The sequence below is a fragment of the Lucilia sericata genome, unplaced genomic scaffold, assembly GCF_015586225.1.
Source record: "Lucilia sericata isolate MDLA Ls3-8-SP2 unplaced genomic scaffold, ASM1558622v1 Contig001650F_arrow, whole genome shotgun sequence".
Taxonomy (NCBI): domain Eukaryota; kingdom Metazoa; phylum Arthropoda; class Insecta; order Diptera; family Calliphoridae; genus Lucilia; species Lucilia sericata.
Window position 1 is genome coordinate 32,329 of NW_023995564.1, and position 12,566 is coordinate 44,894.

At 30.9% G+C, this 12,566-nt stretch overlaps 1 protein-coding gene across 4 annotated transcripts in view; it reads right to left on the minus strand.

Annotated features, from left to right (window-relative positions):
• The window catches only part of LOC119612321 (vascular endothelial growth factor receptor 2), a 32,744-nt gene that overhangs the window by 4,733 nt on the left and 15,445 nt on the right, over positions 1–12,566 (minus strand). The window contains exons 4-13 of one of the 4 annotated variants that reach the window (XM_037968116.1): positions 11,722–11,875; positions 10,613–11,281; positions 9,318–9,475; positions 7,438–8,082; positions 7,080–7,377; positions 6,858–7,013; positions 6,508–6,786; positions 5,968–6,447; positions 5,184–5,343; positions 4,253–4,497 (exon numbers count right to left, since the gene is read on the minus strand). In XM_037968116.1, coding sequence (XP_037824044.1) covers positions 4,253–4,497; positions 5,184–5,343; positions 5,968–6,447; positions 6,508–6,786; positions 6,858–7,013; positions 7,080–7,377; positions 7,438–8,082; positions 9,318–9,475; positions 10,613–11,281; positions 11,722–11,875 — 3,244 coding nt within the window. Of the gene's footprint in view, positions 1–4,252; positions 4,498–5,183; positions 5,344–5,967; positions 6,448–6,507; positions 6,787–6,857; positions 7,014–7,079; positions 7,378–7,437; positions 8,083–9,317; positions 9,476–10,612; positions 11,282–11,703; positions 11,876–12,566 lie in introns of all 4 variants that reach the window. The other 3 variants (XM_037968114.1, XM_037968118.1, XM_037968117.1) reach the window with 3 other exon arrangements.

Sequence of the window (12,566 nt, forward strand, 5' to 3'; positions counted from 1 at the left end):
TTTAAATTTGAAAAATCATAAGTTTAGTAGTAGTTTTCATCCGATTTTCAAATCCGATATTTTTTTTAATGATACAAGTGTTGCCGTTTAAGTAAAGAAACTCACACTTTTTTAAAAAAATTTCATTTTCATCATGCTCTACTTTGACCTTGAGGCAGTGAGTTCATCTTTTATTACTTTCCTGAAGAATCACATAAAGGAAGGTTTCTAAAACTTGTTATTTCATAAAAATCTATGAAAAACTGGATGATTTATGCCAATTTTTCTAATAGCATGTTCCTCGAATTTTTGGTTTTCTCCATACAAATTAATTTTTGTATAAAAATGTTTATAAACATTTTTTAAACTTGTTACAAAGAAAACCAGAAACATGAACGTTTTTGTATGGAAGAAATATGCTATATTTTTATAAAACTTAGCACAACTCATAACCTTTTTCATCGATTATCATAAATTGACCATCATTGGAAACCCAACTTAATGTGCCTTTTTTCAAATGTAATAAAAGCTAAAGTTACTGCTTCATGGCCAACGTAGAGCAGTATGAAAATTAAAAATTGTGAAAAAAATGTGAGTTTTTTTACTTAAAAGGCCGTAACCAAGACATTAATCATAAATTTTGGATTTATTTTTTTGGGTTGAAAGACAACACTTGTATCTTTAAAACAAAATATCCAATTTGAAAATCGGTTGCAAACTACCATAAATATATTTTTTTAAAGTTAAAACTTCAAAAATAGCTCTTTTTCACATCTTTTGCTCTTAAAAAGGAACTAAACGAAGTGATCGGGAAAAATTAAAAATATATTCCTACTCTATGGACTATAACGAAATGGAATTGGTATATGAGAACCCCTGCATTTTTTTGCTGTATCACTGTGTAATTGTTCGTCCGAAAATTGTCTTAGTCCTGGTCCATAAACCCTATAAAATATTCCCGTACATTGAGATCGGAGATGTTTTCAATTGCATGGTTTTAAATATAGAATGACTTCTAACATGATGTTTAATTTTATGATCGTGAGAGCTTTCATGTTCATTTCTCGTCAAGGTATAGAAAAGGTTTCTTTATCAAGTATTGTCGACATGTGCTTAAAGAGTCATGTTTCTAAATTTTTTTGCGATTGCATAGGAGTGAGCTGAGTATGTAAGCTAAGTTTTCGAGAAAATATGTGAAAGTTAGACTTCTTCGATGTTGTTGCGGAATGCGTTACCCACATAAAATATGACCTGAACTCTTTGCGAATGTACTGTGAATTTGGATCTTAATTTTGAATTTTAAAATACCTACGAATTATTTTACTGCGTGGTTTTGACTATTTACGCAAAACGCTATGAATTTTCTGATGTTGATTTAATAATATTGGACAACAAAATGAAGTTAAAATCTGTGTATCACGTCGGAATGGAATATTTATATTTAAAATTAACTAGATTAACACTTTTGCTTACAATTTAAAAAAATATTATGAAATGTGACCTAACCTGGGATACCAGTATCAGTATTTAATTCTAAGGCAAATCATTATCCGTCTGCTATAAAAACATTTATTTCGATACATATACATTTATAAAAATTACAAATCACGTAATACTTTACTTTATAAAAGTGAAACAATAAATTTGTAAGGCCTAGCTTCATCCTGATAAACGACCGAAACAATAAAATTCAAAGAGTCACCAACAAATCTGGGATTATTGAATAAAAATTGTGTATTTTAGTATTTATGACAAATTTGGAGATATTTTTAATATTTTCTAACATATAGATAATATTTTTTATTCATGATTTTTTTCGTTCGCCTTCGCGGACCCCCTAGGATTTTGCTACGGACCACTAGGGGTCCGCGGACCCCCTTTTGGGAACCGTTGGTCTAGTCTATAGTCTAGTCTATAGTCTAGTCTATAGTCTAGTCTATAGTCTAGTCTATAGTCTAGTCTATAGTCTAGTCTATAGTCTAGTCTATAGTCTAGTCTATAGTCTAGTCTATAGTCTAGTCTATAGTCTAGTCTATAGTCTAGTCTATAGTCTAGTCTATAGTCTAGTCTATAGTCTAGTCTATAGTCTAGTCTATAGTCTAGTCTATAGTCTAGTCTATAGTCTAGTCTATAGTCTAGTCTATAGTCTAGTCTATAGTCTAGTCTATAGTCTAGTCTATAGTCTAGTCTATAGTCTAGTCTATAGTCTAGTCTATAGTCTAGTCTATAGTCTAGTCTATAGTCTAGTCTATAGTCTAGTCTATAGTCTAGTCTATAGTCTAGTCTATAGTCTAGTCTATAGTCTAGTCTATAGTCTAGTCTATAGTCTAGTCTATAGTCTAGTCTATAGTCTAGTCTATAGTCTAGTCTATAGTCTAGTCTATAGTCTAGTCTATAGTCTAGTCTATAGTCTAGTCTAGTCTAGTCTATAGTCTAGTCTATAGTCTAGTCTATAGTCTAGTCTAGTCTATAGTCTAGTCTATAGTCTAGTCTATAGTCTAGTCTATAGTCTAGTCTATAGTCTAGTCTATAGTCTAGTCTATAGTCTAGTCTATAGTCTAGTCTATAGTCTAGTCTATAGTCTAGTCTATAGTCTAGTCTATAGTCTAGTCTATAGTCTAGTCTATAGTCTAGTCTATAGTCTAGTCTATAGTCTAGTCTATAGTCTAGTCTATAGTCTAGTCTATAGTGTAGTCTATAGTCTAGTCTATAGTCTAGTCTATAGTCTAGTCTATAGTCTAGTCTATAGTCTAGTCTATAGTCTAGTCTATAGTCTAGTCTATAGTCTAGTCTATAGTCTAGTCTATAGTCTAGTCTATAGTCTAGTCTATAGTCTAGTCTATAGTCTAGTCTATAGTGTAGTCTATAGTCTAGTCTATAGTCTAGTCTATAGTCTAGTCTATAGTGTAGTCTATAGTCTAGTCTATAGTCTAGTCTATAGTCTAGTCTATAGTCTAGTCTATAGTGTAGTCTATAGTCTAGTCTATAGTCTAGTCTATAGTCTAGTCTATAGTCTAGTCTATAGTGTAGTCTATAGTCTAGTCTATAGTCTAGTCTATAGTCTAGTCTATAGTCTAGTCTATCTAGTCTATAGTCTAGTCTATAGTCTAGTCTATAGTCTAGTCTATAGTCTAGTCTATAGTCTAGTCTATAGTCTAGTCTATAGTCTAGTCTATAGTCTAGTCTATAGTCTAGTCTATAGTCTAGTCTATAGTCTAGTCTATAGTCTAGTCTATAGTCTAGTCTATAGTCTAGTCTATAGTCTAGTCTATAGTCTAGTCTATAGTCTAGTCTATAGTCTAGTCTATAGTCTAGTCTATAGTCTAGTCTATAGTCTAGTCTATAGTCTAGTCTATAGTCTAGTCTATAGTCTAGTCTATAGTCTAGTCTATTGTCTAGTCTATAGTCTAGTCTATAGTCTAGTCTATAGTCTAGTCTATAGTCTAGTCTATAGTCTAGTCTATAGTCTAGTCTATGTCTAGTCTATAGTCTAGTCTATAGTCTAGTCTATAGTCTAGTCTATAGTCTAGTCTATAGTCTAGTCTATAGTCTAGTCTATAGTCTAGTCTATAGTCTAGTCTATAGTCTAGTCTATAGTCTAGTCTATAGTCTAGTCTATAGTCTAGTCTATAGTCTAGTCTATGTCTAGTCTATAGTCTAGTCTATAGTCTAGTCTATAGTCTAGTCTATAGTCTAGTCTATAGTCTAGTCTATAGTCTAGTCTATAGTCTAGTCTATAGTCTAGTCTATAGTCTAGTCTATAGTCTAGTCTATAGTCTAGTCTATAGTCTAGTCTATAGTCTAGTCTATAGTCTAGTCTATAGTCTAGTCTATAGTCTAGTCTATAGTCTAGTCTATAGTCTAGTCTATAGTCTAGTCTATAGTCTAGTCTATAGTCTAGTCTATAGTCTAGTCTATAGTCTAGTCTATAGTCTAGTCTATAGTCTAGTCTATAGTCTAGTCTAGTCTAGTCTAGTCTAGTCTATAGTCTAGTCTATAGTCTAGTCTATAGTCTAGTCTATAGTCTAGTCTATAGTCTATAGTCTATAGTCTAGTCTATAGTCTAGTCTATAGTCTAGTCTATAGACTAGTCTATAATCTATTCTAGTATATAGTCTAGTCTATAGTCTGGTCTATAGTCGAGTCTATAGTCTAGTCTATAGTCTAGTCTATAGTCTACAGTGTAGTATATAGCTGAGTCTATGGTCTAGTCATTCTTTATACTATCTATGCAAAATGCAATTTTTGTTCTCAGTAATTTGTAACCACTTACCTTCTGGCACCGTTGTCATAACAGTTTGCTCCGTAGCACATGTATTCACTTGGCCCTCATACAGTTCCGATTGTGTTATATAACCCGTTGAATTGGGACGACCAGCTCGTGTACCCGATCTGGGATCATTATCCGAATTGCTTCTATTGTTCATGGAATAATAGTTGTTCATATTGTTGATATTATTCATATGATTGATATATTGATGTTTGGAGAATGATAGATTAACATATTTAAGACCATCACTGTTTTATTTTTATTACATACAAATTGAGGTTAGGTTTTTATTGTTTTTGATACGAAAACGTGCCCATACACCATAGGAAATATTGTTTTTTTTATTTTAGAAGATTATATTGTTTTAAGATTATATCAGGGATTATAGATTAATACCACCACACAACATCCAACAAGACACCATAAGAACCCGATTATATATTTATGGAAATAGTAGGATTTTATATATATTTTTTAATTATTACACACATTAAACAGACATTAATTTTGGGAGGAAGAGAAAAAAATATAAATGAAAATATTTTTAATGGTTAGAATAATTTGTTACAAAACAAAACCAATTCAAAATAAAATGTTAGTTAAAATAGGGATTGAGGAATTATGCATTATGAAAAGATGTGAAAAAGAAAAAAGGTTTAAAAAAATTAAAAATTAGTTAAACAATAATTTACAAACATGCTAAAAATATAAAAGTTAATGTAAACAAACTTGTTAAAAAATAAAAAAATTCTGAAAGCTTCCTGAAAAGCTTTTATTGTTTGTTCACATTAGTTAATAATGTTTTGAAATTAATTTATAAAATTGTTAATAGAATGAACTAAGAACTAATACATATTAATTAAATGCCTTTAAACTAAATTGTTAGTAATTTTGCATAACAATTAAAATTCAAAATAGAATAGAAAAAACTTACCGGTTTAATTCAAAATTATCGGAAAACCGTTGTGTCATTATGGAGGGATCAATTTTACCCGTTTGTGGATTGATTTGATTAATGAAACGTTTACGATTACGCATTAAGAAATTCTGGACATTGCCATAGCGACAGTACTCGACAATAACCATTAATTCGCCTAAAGGGAACAAAAGTAAAATATTTTGATTTACTAAAAGCTTTTAATATCGTTTTAATGCAAAAGTTTTTTTAAGCTTTTTAGTGAAAAAGTTTTTCATGGCTTTTTATTGAAAAAACTTTACATAACATTTTAATAAAAAGGCCTTTTTGGCATTTTAGCGAAAGCTTTTGAAAGCTTTTTATTGAAAAAGCTTTTTTTAGCTTTTTAGTGAAGAAGTTTTTTATAGCATTTTAGTGAAAAAGTTCTATTGAAAAAAACTTTTAAAGTTTTAAACAGATATTTAAATATTCGCCTTAATGAAACAAAATAAAAATTTTATTTTGATTTATTAAGATAATTGAAAGCTTTTAAGAACCTTTTGATGAAGACCTTATATTCTTTAAATAGCGTTTTAGTGAAGAAGCTTTTAAAAGTGTTTAATTGCTTTTAATAAAAAAGCTTCAAATAACGCTTTAAGTTGCTTTGCTTTTAAAAAAGCTGTTTATAATATAAGTTAAGCGTTTTAGATTATAAAAATAGCTTTTTGTATAAAAAGCTTTAAACAGCTTTTAACCAAAAAACCTTTTTAGTTTTTCGTAAAACCATCTTTATTGTTAAAAATGTTCAACAATCTTAACTTACGTTTAGCTATATTCTTCGTAACCGCTCCCAACAAATTGACCACATTCAAATGTTGACCCAAATGTACCATTATCTTTAACTCCGAAACCAAAGCTCGCATCACTTCATTATTCGCCTGACGTTTAACCATCTTCACAGCCACTACACTTTCTTTCTCTTCCGGCTTAATGCCCTCAGCATGAGCTTTAAGCACAACACCAAAAGCACCAGCACCCAATTGTTTGCCCAGCTTAAGTTTTTCACGGGGAAATTCAAAACCACGATCGTAGGGCAACAGATCAGCTTGTTCGTCAAGAGTTAAGGCAGGATTAATGTGTTCAACAGCACCTTCCTCAAAGTTAGCTAAACCGGCTGCCTTTAGTTCACGCAAAAGCTTACGCTCACGTTTAACACGTATATAAAGATAGATAACCAAACCGATTAAAACCAAAAGTAAAGCTAAAATACCGGCTATCCAGCCTAAAGTAAGACCGGGTATATCTAGGGGAAAGTAAATATTTGAATAAAAATTCTGGAAATATTAATTTCTTTTCAACTTACTGGTGATTTTTATATTAACCGTTTCCTCTATGGAACCCAATCTATTAGCCACAACACATTTGTAATGGCCTTGATCCTCTGGTCGGAGATAGGGTATCAAAAGAACAGCCTCATTATCGGTATCATTATTTTCAACTAGTTCATCATTTTTATACCAAACAACTGAGGCTTTGGGTATAGCTTCCGATTCACATCTTAATTCCACCGATTCTCCTAGTTTTCTTTCAATTTTATTGCTATCACCCAGATTAGTGTTCACCATACGGGGTGAAGTGGGTTCTAGAAAGTTTTATTTAACATTATAACGATTTCTTCTTTATTACAACAGTAAATTATAGATTAGAACTTACCATGTGTTATAATATTGATTAATCTTGATTCTGTGGTTTCATGATTTATAGCTCTTGCTCTACACTCATATTGACCCTGATTCGAATCCTTAATGCTTTTAAATGTTAAAGATTTCTGATATGAATATGGAGTTGAGGATTTATTGATAATAATGTCTAGAAAAATAGAAGTGGACTTAAAAATTTTGTAAAAACTAATATAAAACTGTTTTTAAAACTTACTCTCAGAGCCCTCGATTAAATTGCCCTTGTCATCATACCAATTAATATCACCCGAAAAGAAATAGGCCACTGCAGCACATGTTATGGTGACCTTATCACCCAAAGCTATAATATCATGATCCTGTACACCATAAATAGTCATGTTATCATTAATGTCACGTATTAAAACATGACTCTTAGCCACAGCTCTACCAATTTTGTTCATAGCCGAACAACGTATAATGCCAGGGGATTTTGGTTCAAAATATAAATCGTAAATAAACTCTATAGGAGTGGCGCCGTTACCTGAAGAGGTATCCTGTAACATACGGTTTTTTCTATAAAATCAACACTTTTCCCTAAACTAAATATTACTTACATTAAAGTCATGTATAACTACTTTCGAACATGATGGCCATCTGGGCTCAATGCTACACGGTTCAAATACCCATGATACTGAAGCTAATTGATGCGATTGGACACGACACTGTACATGTGCCTTTTCATCAGCATGAACATAAACATCTTCCATCATTACAATGGGTATATCTTCTATGGTCACATTAAATTCACGCTTCATAGTTGTATCCGTATTCGTAGCCTCCACCGTATAAGTACCCGTATCCCATAAGCGTGTATTGTAAATCTTTAAAGTTGAGGACACATCATCGGTGGTTATTTCAAATTTATGATTATTGAAAATTTCGGTACCATTGGGATTGTACCACTTCAATTTGGGCCATGGATAACCACTATAACGCACTGACATTTGTACCGTCTTATTAGCCTTTTCATTGATCGTATAGTAATCATTGGATTCCCGCATCTTAATATAACTTTCACCTTTGCGTACAATCAACATGTTATAAGAACTTTTCGCCTTATTCGAAGAATGATCGGAAACATTGCAGGTATAACGACCAGAATCGGAAATTTTAGCATTTTTCACCGTTAAAATATTACGACCATAGACATGGGTTTCGGTTACCTTGACGTTGGGTAGACTTTTCTCAATGAAGCGAGTCTGAAATGGTGAGATTAGTACAATGTAGAAATTAGTTTATTGTCCAGTGTGCGGATTAGTCTAGTAACTATTCTATGGGCTAGTCTATTGACTAGACTATGGATTAGTCTAAGGACTTATCCATGGACTTGTCACTGACTAGTCTATGGACTAGTCTAATGACTTCTATATCAACTTTTCCATTCACTAGTGCATGGACTTGTCTATTGACTAGTCTATTTACTTATCTATTGACTAGTCTATGGACTAGACTATGTACTTGTCTATTGATTAGTGTATGGACTTGTTTATTGACTAGTTTATGGAGTAGTGTATTTACTTGTCTATTGTGTAGTCTATAGACTTGTCTATAGACTCTAGGGACTAGTCTATTGGCTAGTTTATGGACTTATTTATGGATTAGTCTACTTACAAGTCTATGAACTAATCTGTGGAATAATCTTTGGAATAGGCTATTGTCTATTCACTAGTCTATGGACTAGTCTATAAACTTTTCTATTGACTAGTGTATGGACTAGTCTCTGAACTTGTCTATTAAGTAGTCTATGGACTTGTCTATTCACTCGTTTATAGACTTGTCTGTGGACCAGTATATGAACTTGTCTATTGACTAGTCTATGCAGAAGTCTATGGACATATCTATTCACTAGTCTTTGGACTTGTTTATTGACTAGTCTATGGACTTGTCTATTCATTAGTCTATTGACTGGGCTATTGACTAGTCTATGGACTATCGTATTGACTAAACTATGGACTTGTCTATTGACTAGTCTATGGACTTGTCTATTGATTAGTGTATGGAGTAGTCTATGAACTTGTCTATTCAGTATTCTATTGATTATTCTATAGACTTCTCTATGAGGTAGTATATAAACTGGTCATGACTAGTCTCTGGACAAGTGTATGGACTAGCCTATGAATTAATCTATTGACTATTCTATGGACCTGTTTATGTACTAGTCTATATTCTAATCAGTGGGCTATTCTATTTACTAACCTTTGGATTAGTCTATACATTAATCTATAATCTTTGCACTCGTCTATGGACTAATATTTGGACTAGTTTGTACTATAACCTATGGACTAGTCTGTGGACTTATGTGTGGACAAGTCTATTGAATAGTCTATATACTAGTTTATAGAAAGTATATGGAACAGACTAATCTTTGTCTTGCGCCATAGCCACATTGACTATTATTATCAAACCATTACTTATCCCCCTTTCCAAAACTTACCTCATCTCGCTGCACACCATCCGGTAAAACCCATTCCACTTTATACTTGACATCATGGGCAATTTTAACATCACAAGTCAATTCAAAAGTTCCACCTTCGGGAGCATGATGTTTGGCATTCGATGTTATATTCGGTTTATCCACATGAGTGGTATAAGCTATTGGTGGCGGGTTTGATGGGGAAATGGAAAAGTAAATATATTAATTATAAATTTCATATAAAAGCTTTTAAATAAAAACTACATGGGAGTCTTTTTTTTCATGCATGGTATTTAATAAATCAAATTATGAATTTTGAAAAAAAAATATTAAAATAATTTTACTTTTGTTTTAAAGAAAAAAAAAATTATAAAAAATTTTTATTTTTTAAAATTCATAATTTTCATTAATAGAAAATAAAATAAAACATAAAACAAATAAATAAAAATAATATACAAAATTATAAACAAAATAATTTAATAAATCAAATAAGTTTTAATATAAAACAAACTTATATTGAAAGCTTTTACTATGTTATGCTTTATTTTTTTTTGTATTTAAAGCTTTTGTTAAGTTTACATTAAATACAGTTATTAAAAGTTGAATGGTGTTTTCCGATTTGAAATTAAAGCTAAAAAGTACCAAAGTTTTGTGGTGAAAAGCTTTATCTGTTAATAAATCTAACGCTTATACTTTTAAGTTTTACAATTAAAAAGCTTTTAATTAATTAGTTTCGTTAAAGTTTATGTTGCTTTATTACGCTTTTACTAGAAAGCTTTTGTATAGATTTTTAACAATTAAAGCTTTTTTTTGAGATTTTGTTAAAAAAGCTGTATTATGAAATACATTTTTTAGCTTTAAAGCTCCTTCCTTTTTAACAGCTAAAGCTTTTCTTGAGAATTTTGTTAAAAAAGCTTTATTATGAAATAAATTTTTTAGCTTTAAAGCTCTTTTTTAATAAAATTTCTAGCTAAATAATAAAAGCTTTCAACTTTAAACAAAGCATGCATTAAACTTAAAACTAATTATTAGTTTTTAAACTAAACTGCTAAAACTACTTTAGACAAAAAATTAAAAAAATATTTAAATATAAATTAAAAACAAAATAACATAAAAAAGCATTAAAAACATTTAACAAACACATAAATAAAAAAAGTTTATAAAAATAAAACATTTAACATGCTGGAAAAGTGAAACAAAAACCAAGTGAAAAACAGAAAGAAAAGGCAACCATAAAACACCAATAAATATAGAAACAAAAGGAACTCAAAAACAATAACAAAGCAGAACAGACACAGTTACGAAAACAAACTTACTAGTCGAACGATAATGATGAGACGGACGTCTGGTGGTAACTTGACGTATTTCTCTAACATGTTGCGATAATTTCGATTCAAAACTTTCATAATTAAAGTCATTATCTAAAGGGTCAGAGTCCTTAAAAGTCCTTTGTATAGAAGGTCTAGTGGTTAAATCTAAATTACGTTTTTGTCTATAACTTTCGGTAACCAAGTCCTCTATAATGTCTGTAGAGTCATCGCTATCGCCATCATTATCATCGTCATTATCATCACCCCAATCATCATCATGCTCAATACTATTATCGTAAGTTTGATTAGCATTATTACTAGTATTATACCCATCACCAATAATGCGCAGATGTATTTGAATGACGATCACATCACTATCGTTAATGTTATGATTTATATTTTCGAAATTTGTATATTTTCGATTTTCAACAGCAGAAGGGGCAGGGACGACTTCATTGACAAGATGAGTAAAATTTTGTTTAGTTAAATTGACAGAAATGCTGTTAGTGACATTCATTTGTTTGTTAGTTACTGAACTTTTTTTCGTAGTTAATTTACTAGGGCTAGTAAGAGTAGTAGTAGTAGTTGTTTCGGTTGGTTCTACACTATATGAGTTTAGCTCCATATCATCTGTAGCAGTTGCAGGTCTATCCAATTGATTTTTATTGAATGAAGCTAATTTCAAAAATGTTTAATTTTGTTAATTATCACACACCATTTTTTTTTAAATTTTGTTTTTAATTTAAAAGAAAAAATGAAAGAAAAAGAAAAAACACACACCAAAAAGAGAGAGAATGAAAAAAGAATAATTAAGAGAAAATTTTTTATAAAATAAATTTTAGTTTTAAACCAAAAAAAATAGTATCCTTCACCATAATTAATTTTAATAATTTAAATTTTTTCCCTTTTTCACCATATTAATTTCACGTTTTAAACTACTTAACACTCTTTTTCTAACAGTGTGTGCAATACTTTTTTTTTTCTCTTAATCCATTAATCAACCATTGTTTTTTTTTACACATTTAACTCAAAAGACCATTAGAAAACTTAAAAAAAAGAGACGGAAAACAAGCACAAAACAGGGGTGCAAAACTCACGATCTTTGACTTTGTTACCCAAAATAATATCAATTTCCGTTTGTTCCTCCTCGTTGGACGGTGCTGGTATCTTCGGTCGACAGATATAGGTGCCAGTATCTTCAAAACCTCGTATTTCCATGACAAATCCCAAACGTGGATTATAACGTATACCGGTATTACTGGCATAGGTCTAAATAATTTAATAGAATATCGTAAATATTTATAAAAAAAAACAAATTTGATTTAGACTTAAAAATTGTCGTTTTTTAGCAAGCAAAGTTGGGAGAGAAAGCTTAGTGTTGGCGTGAGAGCGAGAGAACAAAAATATAAGTATTAATGCAAGCCAGCTTATTAAAAGTGTATGTTTGTATGTGTGTGTGTGAGAGAGAGAGTGTATTTGTGTGGAAGAAATCCTTGTCCAATAAAATTAAAAAGTCCTATTAAAACTGACGTACAGCATTATTCGAAACATAATCAGGGAGAAAAGAGAGAATGCGTCAACTTCTCTATTAAAATGGTTTAAAACTAACTCAAGGAGTTCTAGTTCCAGTTCTGTTCTAGTTCTGTTCTAGTTCTGTTCTAGTTCTGTTCTAGTTCTGTTCTAGTTCTGTTCTAGTTCTGTTCTAGTTCTGTTCTAGTTCTGTTCTAGTTCTGTTCTAGTTCTGTTCTAGTTCTGTTCTAGTTCTGTTCTAGTTCTGTTCTAGTTCTGTTCTAGTTCTGTTAGTTCTTAGTTCTGTTCTAGTTCTGTTCTAGTTCTGTTCTAGTTCTGTTCTAGTTCTGTTCTAGTTCTGTTCTAGTTCTGTCTAGTCTGTTCTAGTTCTGTTCTAGTTCTGTTCTAGTTCTGTTCTAGTTCTGTTCTAGTTCTGTTCTAGTTCTGTTCT